General features: G+C 35.4%; 1 protein-coding gene across 1 annotated transcript; it reads left to right on the forward strand.

Annotated features, from left to right (window-relative positions):
• Positions 1–3,808: 3,808 nt before the first annotated feature.
• LOC107827618 (V-type proton ATPase subunit E) lies at positions 3,809–8,304 on the forward strand. The gene is made up of 6 exons (XM_016654790.2): positions 3,809–4,040; positions 5,017–5,117; positions 5,999–6,155; positions 6,411–6,604; positions 6,804–6,903; positions 7,948–8,304. Exons 1-6 carry the CDS (start codon positions 3,939–3,941, stop codon positions 7,981–7,983), a joined length of 690 nt encoding a protein of 229 aa, XP_016510276.2. The 5' UTR covers positions 3,809–3,938; the 3' UTR covers positions 7,984–8,304.
• The last annotated feature ends 419 nt before the right edge of the window (positions 8,305–8,723 follow it).

Consider the following 8,723-nt stretch of genomic DNA (forward strand, 5'->3'; position numbering starts at 1 on the left):
ATGCATAAAAAGAATAGGCCGACATAATTTTTGATTCAATGGAAGGGAAAACCCGAGGCAGATACGACTTGGGAGAAAGGTGCTTTATTGTGGTAATATGAACAACAAATTGAGGACTACTTAAAATCAACCTCGACGAGGGCGTCGAGTTCAACTAGTGGGGGTTGATTGTTAGCCCCTAATATTGAGACGTGACGGATGTCGGGCAGAATCTATGTCAAGGGCTTGTACATTGCCCCTTGGCATAGATTTGTGCGGGGGTTGGCAAGCAATGTGTGGAGCTGAAGGTGTGTCTAAGTTAGTGCATGGACTTAGGCAAGTCAGCTAGGTAAGGTGTCTTGAGTGTTGGCAAGGCAGCTTGATTTTGGGCAATAGCTATGGCAAATGAAGGCGCATGGCACTTGGCTAAGGCATGCGTGCGGATCAGTGGGACGACTAAGTTTGTGGCAAGACATGGTCATGAGCTTATGGGCGAGGTATGGTCCAAAGACAAGGCAAGGCAAGAAGGCAAAGTGTGGGCAAAAGCTGGAAAACAAGTGTGCAAGTCATGTGACTGAAGAAGTGTGTTGTGCATGTGATGTGGAAGTTAAAGCCATGTGCAAAGCACATGTGCAGTTGGCCAAAATGCTGAAGATGAGTTCAAATTCGTGGGAAGGTTTGAATGCAAATTTAGGACAAGGTAGTTGCTTGTTTTTAGGCATGTCATGTGCAAGGAACATTGTATAACTGCCCCTAACTGCCCCTTTGCAAAACTGCCATAACCCCCTTTATATGTTGTATTTCGGTTGGAATAAGGCAAGTAGCATATGTGAGCCTTTTCCAACAGAGTGTCCTTTGTATTCTGTGAGAATTAATAAAGGTTGGGTCTTTACCCGTATCTCTGTGTGTTGCTACGTTTTGCTAAGTCTGAAATAATATAAGTCCTAAACTATGTGCGAAAAAAGTAAGGCTGAGTGGCTTGAAAGTTTGGCTACTGTCGTGCAGTGTCAATTATGCTAAAATTGGCCCTATAACAGTAGGCACTTTACAAGTTTCTTGAAACCACAGACACACTCAAACGAACGATAGTCCAAGAGCAGACGCAAAGTCTCGAATTAATTAGAGCAACGCGAAACTTAAACTGCTATAAGATAACTTCAGCACACAGTAATGCAATAGCCCACCAATTTTCGTCATTGACATTTGCTTACATATACTTATCGTTGTCTTCTTGTGAATGAAGGTAGTAATTGTAATTTCTAGGTTTATTTTCAACTCCCAAGTCCTCGCCATGAAGGGGGAAAAAAGGGAAATAAATTAAGGAGAAAAAAGTTTAATGCTTAATTTGACCGAAAATGTAAACAGAATAGGACTAGAACTATTTGGTAGTTATGAACTTGTGATGGAATGGGAATAGTATTTGCTCTAAAATTTGGTGTTTGAAATTCCGTTTGTTATGGCTTAAAATAGGTAATACACAATTAGAAGGAGTCCTATTAAAAGATGAGTGGAGAGAAAATAAGAAAAAGATATAATTAATCCCCTAATTTAAGGCACTAATAATGGATTATATATATTTTGTAACTAAACCGTATTTAGGCCGGGTAAATTAAAAAATATGGACATTTTTTGTAATAAGGTTTCAAATAGTATATAGGAATGAAAAAATCTCTATTATGAAATGACCGAAAATTATACAATTAGAGGCGGACCTATGTATATTAGAATGGTTATCGGACCCTTTAACCTCAACAAAAAATCTGAATATATATATTAAAAACAATCATATTTTTTGCTTGGAACCTTTAAGATCAAAAGTCTGATGGGGGTATTGATTGAGCACTTTCATGTGCCCTCGTCACCTTCAAATCCTGAGTCCACTTCTGTATGCAATCTATCCAAATGTTATAGTCATCAAAACAACAATATAACGATACAATACAATACAATAAAAATACAATTACAATAATAATAACAATATAATACGATACATTATAAAATAATATATAACGATCATCCAAACAAGGTGCAAGTGTTAGGTGTTACAAATGGACAAACACCATGTCGAGGAAATTTCCCAAGCTAGGCATGTTGGATTTCATGTAAACAGTGACAGAAATGTCATATAGTGAATGGTATAAATAATGTTTGAGCTATCCGCATGGTGATATTTTTTTCTTCTTCTTAATATGTAATCTCATTTAGTTCAAATTCCCATTTTTGAACTTTATCTTTCTCTTGCAACTATAAGCACAATTTGCTTGACCATAAGCATAGGGAATGAAATGTAAGAAAGTTATTGTTAGTTTTTGTGTTACGTAATGTTAGAAAATTATTTGATTTAATCAAGAAACGGATTTATAAATAGATGCTCCTCAAATTTTTTATAAGAAATTGCACGTGTCCGTTTTATATATTACATCGTCGACATTACATATAATTTGAAAGTGGATTTATAATAATCTTAGCAATAGGAAGCTCAAAATTGTGAAAAGAACTCGTAGCTCGTCGGCAGGCCATTACACATTACTATCGGTGATGGAGCCAGAATTTTCATCAAGGGGTGTCAAAATATAAATAGATACGTTGAAAAATTAAGGGGAATCAACATATAATAAATATACGTAAAATAAAAAAATTTATCTAGCAATATAGTATAATTTTTCGGCAAAGAAGTATTGCTTGACATCCCTTGGCTCAATGTGGCTCCACCACTGATTATCATATATGCTTGTTAGCATATTTTATCGTGGTACTTCATTTTTTTTTTTATAAAAATAAATAAATAAAAATTTACAAATTTGAGAAGACTGTGAAGATGAACGAATCAGCTACACTTTCGTCTCAAATTAATTAAAATTGACTGAGAAAATATCTAATAATTTATCGCGCTATTTGGATTCCATATTCATAGTAAATATTTCCATGAACACATTAAATACTCTTTATTTTCATTTTACATGATATTATATCTTAGTCTATAAGCCAAGGGTCTCCCGAAAATAGCCTCTTTATCCCCTCGGGGTAGGGGTAAGGTCTACGTACACTCTACCCTTCCCAGACCCCACTGGTGAGATTTTACTGGGTCGTTGTTATTGTTGTTGTGATATTATTCCTTATTAATTCTTTCAAAAAAATATATATTTATATACTTAAAAACAATTTTATTTTAGTCATAGACGCACAATTGTTATGATATATTTAAGTTTACAAGTCTAAAATATTTTAAAGCCGCACGAATACTATGATATGCTTATGTTTTATCACAATTTTTTTTTAAAAAAAACTTATTCCATTAATCGTTTATGCATGCCAAGTCAAATTATATTAACATAAATTAATACCAAGGGAGTATTATCCTGTGTCAATTTACGCAAATCCAAAGTTTATGTTTATATTTTGGTAAAGAAAGAATTAATTTAAATAGCCGCTTATTTAAGCGCTTAAATTTAAAATAGTTGATCAATATAAAATATAAGTATAATTTGTATATAATATATGCATAATAATATATAATTATTATATAATTTACGTATACAGTTAAAAAAAGATAAATATTAAATTTGGCCGGCTGTTTGTGTAAACACGATGGGGACTACAATTGGAGAAGTTTTATTTTGTGTCTCATACAACTTATACTAGTTGTTATGAGGCTCTTTTTTGTCTTACAAATTTGTGGACCCCAATCTTACACTTTTGGGTCCGCATAAATTTAGATACACAAAACTGTAAGACCAAAAAATTAACTCATACAACTAGTATCATTTGTACGAGACACAAATTAAAATTTTCCCTACAATTGTAACAAAAAAACGTGGGGGAGAGAGAGGAGTCGTGATTCAAGGGAAGACAGCAGTTGGCAATAATAAGACTACAGATTAATATCTCTGCTTCCTGATTTTCGCTCCTTCACTCACATCCACAGCACATCGCTTCTCCGATCCAAAAAAGTTGCGAAGATGAACGACGCAGATGTATCGAAGCAGATCCAGCAGATGGTCAGATTCATCCGCCAGGAAGCCGAAGAAAAAGCTAATGAGATTTCCGTCTCCGCCGAAGAAGTATTGTTCTATTTCTTACTCTATTCAACAATTAGCCTTAGTTAGACTAATTTTGTTCCAATTTTGTTCCAATTTTGAAGTTCGGTCAGTTTTACTGATCTATATATCTCTTGTTCTCCGACTAATAACGTGCGAAATTGAAGAAGTAAGCCGTAATTATTAAAAATATGATCCAGTATTGAATTTGAAATTTAGTTATATAAGTAATAATGTGTTCATCGAAGAAGTAAGCCTTAATTATACAAATCGTCCTCTGATTTTGAAGTTAAATTAGTTAATTCCAGTTTAGTCGTCAGTTTATCTGTTGTTCTCATAGTAATAACGTGTCTCCTCCAGAGTACTAAGCCCTAATTATAGTCCAGTTTTAAAATTCATTGAATTTTAATGATCTCTGTATATCTTGTTCTCAGAGTAATCAATGTTGAAGTGGATTTAGGTTTAGAGTAATAATGTACATCGAAGAACTAAGCAATATTAATACAAATTATTGTCTGATTTTGAAGTTAATTTCAGTTTAGTCATCTGTCTATCTGTTGTTCTCAGGGTAATAATGTGCACTGCAAAGTGTGAAGCCTTAATTATATAAATTATACTGCAAGTGAAGTTATTTTGAGTTTATTAATAGGTGTAGCTATTGTTCTTTGAGTTAGAATGTGCGGCTGGAAGAAGTATTCCATGATTATACAAATTATACTCAAAATTTGAAGTAAAATTAAGCTGAGTAATCGTTTTATCTGTTGTTCTTTGAAAAATGCATGCACGGAAGAAGTAAGGCATAACTGTACAGATTTTGATCCAATTATGAAGTTTTCTTTGTTTAGTAATTACTGAATCCGTCGTTGTTCTGTGTGTCAATTAGCGCACTGGCATTGTTATACAAATTATGTTCCAATTTTGAAGTTAATTGTGTTTAGTCATTAGTGCATCTCTTGTTATTAGAGTGTTAATGAACACACCGGATTTGTAATTGTTTTAGGAATTCAACATCGAGAAGTTGCAGCTAGTGGAACTGGAGAAGAAGAAGATCAGACAGGAATATGAGCGTAAGGAGAAACAAGTCGATGTTCGCAAGAAAATGTAATTTCCCCGACTTGGCTTGAATAGTGGTTTTGATCCAATCTTTAGACCAGTCAAATGTGTATGAGTACAATTTACTTGAAGTTAGAATTGTTCAAGTGGTTTGATTTGTTTCTTCGTGATTGTGAGGTTGAACTGAAGATCTTGTAGTGCTGTTGGATTGTAACCATAATAGGTACACCTCCATTTTGCATGATATCGTCAGTCTCTATTCAGTGGCTTATGTGCTGTGATCTATGTTTGCAGTGGACCACTTCGGGAAAAAAGAGAGATCTATTTTTGCAGTAGAGACTTATAGTGAATTCCTTCATCTTTTCAGTATGTCTGGGTTTCTACTTGTTTAGCTCCATGTTAGTGGCACTTGGATGTCAAATTAAGTGTGATCTTCTTCAATTTACATTCTCTATTGTTCATTGCATTGAGCATTGATTGGACAAAACATTTGTTCTTAACATCTGCATTTGCGGGAGCTCTTGCCTTGGCATATGCCAAAAGTCATATTTCACTTCTAGTAATACCAGACTTATATCAAGTAATTTTCTTACTGAGCTGAAGTAATTCATATAGTCGATCCAACTGATCTTAGTGGACAGATAGATTGACTTTAATTTTTAAGTGACTCTACTTGGCCTATATGAAACTATTTCTTAACGTATTCATCATTATTCTAAAGTTGATTTTTTTATTTTTACAGTATCAGCTTGATACTGTTTTTAATAAATTTTTCACCTTATAAAAAAAAATTAGTCTAAAGTTGATTTTTGTAAAATTGTTTTGCTGCTATTATTATGTGAGCGCAACAGTTTCTGTGGTTAATCTAATCCAAATTTTAATTATGGGCCGGCAAAATAGAGTATTTAAATGTAATGTGTTCGTTGCAGTGAGTACTCCATGCAACTCAACGCCTCTCGAATCAAGGTTCTTCAAGCTCAGGATGACTTGGTCAACTCCATGAAGGAGGCAGCATCAAAGGAGCTTTTAAACGTCAGCCAGAACCACCATATTTATGAGAAGCTTCTGCAGGATCTTATTGTTCAGGTACTTGGGCTGATGAATATTAGCTGTACGAGTACGCCTTTCGTGCACCCCCCCCCCCCTTTTTTTTTTCTTCTTTTCCTGGAATTGGCAGGAAACCATGAATTTAGAAATGAGCAGGACTATTTCATGAAAGACAAACTATTTTCTAACGACTTCTCATGCAGTTTCGTGTATGAAGTTCAGATTGTGCATTAGATGTTAAGATGTGAAGATTACTGTGGTGGTATAACACTAAAGCAACTCTTTGTGCTGCAGAGTTTGCTCAGACTTAAAGAGCCTTGCGTCCTACTACGTTGTCGGGAAGATGATGTTTCCTTGGTGGAAGGGGTCTTGGATGCAGCAAAAGAGGAGTATGCAGAGAAGGCCCAGGTTCACTCACCGGAGGTCATAATTGACCAAATCTACCTTCCATCAGCTCCATCACATCACAATGCTCATGGCTCTTCTTGGTAAACTGCTTCACTTCTATAGGAAACTTTAAACTTTAGCTCTTTCTTCTCAAATTTTTGCTCCATCCGATGGACTTTGGACTCTTTTCTTTCTCTTGCTTTCAGTGTACAATTGCTCTTGGGAGGAAGTTTAGCACTTAAACTCATAGAATCTAATTAGCTGCTATTACTAATCTCTCTCTTTCTTTCCATGCCACAGCTATGGAGGAGTAGTTTTGGCTTCTCGAGATGGGAAAATTGTATGTGAAAATACAGTTGATGCCAGATTGGAAGTTGTGTTCCGTAAGAAACTACCAGAGGTACTTCCTGCTCCCTGTTCCTTTTGTACTTTTGAAAATAGCCTATTGATGTCCACAATATTCTAATTTATTCAAGATTCCACCCTTGATTTATATACTCGTGCTCCATCTATTTTTGAGCTTTAGCTCTCTGTAGATATGTAGATCCCTTCCACTTTTAAATGTCAAACAAATGAATACAAAATCCCTTACATGTTCCTTGTTTCTTTGATAGGTAGCTTAGCGGATTAAATTATTCCTAGCGTAGACGTTGTGTAGTACTTAAACTGAGTTATAGACATTGCCTACCTCTTACCAATATGGTTTAAAACTTTAAATAACTTTAGTCATCTTCTTTATTGTTGTTCTTGGTACAGAACTTGGGTAATGTAGTGATGGGGGAGGTCAGTTGCTTACTATGTCTGATGAGACTATGGAAATTTGAGTATTAATACCCATACACCAACCCAAAAAAAAATAAAAAATCAGCCTGTATAGGGTAGGGAACAACTGCAACTTAGATAACCACCAACAGTACCATTAAAAGATGAGTTGAATGAGAAACCAAATAAAGGATCACTTACCAGTAAGATCTGTAAGTATGGGAATTTCCTACTTTTACCTCTAGCTCTGTCCTTTTTTTTTGATTTGCACCGGGTGTCCGAGTCTCTTCGAGCCCCGACTATTCCCGGGGGTGCACAGGCCCTCGGCAAGGAGTTTCCCGCAAGTGCACCGCGGTTAATTCAGGTTTTACCCAGTCCGATGGCCCTCAGAAATTGTTTGCACCCAGTGGGTTTCGAACTTGAGACCTTGAAAGGGAGCAAACCCCAAGGCTCAAGTCAATTGCCACCAGGCCAACTCCTGAGGGTTCTCTAGCTCTGTCCTTTAATTTGATAATAAGCATGTCCTACCCTACTCTAGCTCTGTCCTTGTATTTGTCTCCATTTAGACTGGTGGTACTGCTTCCATCGGTTTCTCAATATTAGATCCATTTGTTTCCAACAGTTGCACATTGCAAAATTGTAACATATAGTAATACTTCGTTTCTGTTAATGAATCTTGCAGATTCGCAAGTGTCTATTCGGTCAGATTGCTGCCTAATGCGCTTGAAACAGTGGTGTATTGATCCCCTTATGCTCGCTGCTCTTGCGATTCTAAAATTGGTGCCTGAATGGATAAATTATTATGGTTTTGCTTGTATACTATTTCCCTCTCTCTGAAAGACTGGCTATCCTTTTTGTTTATTGTATAAGAATATAGCGATATACTCGTGTTAAGTGATATTTCTTCAACATTTTAGCAGTAATTTTAAGCTTTATTTTTTCCGTTTTAATGTTCAATAATAAGGTGTAAGTTGCTTGAACCCTGAGTTTGCTGGGTGGAGACAATAAAATTATTCTGAGTAATGGCTCTCTCCATACTTATTAATAAGCATATTTACATTTCTAAGTCAGCGCTTTATGCTTATATTACTACTTATTTTTAGGGGGTGTTGTCTCGCACGATATGGCTTTGTTATTGTCACGTACGATTGCATAACCGTTAAGAGGATCGAAAAAGCAACTCAAGTCAGTAGAAAATCTATAATGGGATCTCAGGTCTCAGCCAATCTCCCATGTACTACACTTTCTATCTTTTCCAAACTATTGACCTGCAAAAAGGAAAAAGTTGATGTGTTTATTCTATTAAATAGACGGATTCTTATTCTTGAATTCATAAAAGTTTAGTAGATTAGTGAATTGTAGAATCGAATGAAGTTTACAACTTGATTCTGGTTAACAACAATCTCGGAAGGCAAAAATCCATGAAATTAATGTTGTCATCAATTTAGATAACCGCAA

Source organism: Nicotiana tabacum, chromosome 1 (assembly GCF_000715075.1).
Source record: "Nicotiana tabacum cultivar K326 chromosome 1, ASM71507v2, whole genome shotgun sequence".
Lineage (NCBI taxonomy): Eukaryota > Viridiplantae > Streptophyta > Magnoliopsida > Solanales > Solanaceae > Nicotiana > Nicotiana tabacum.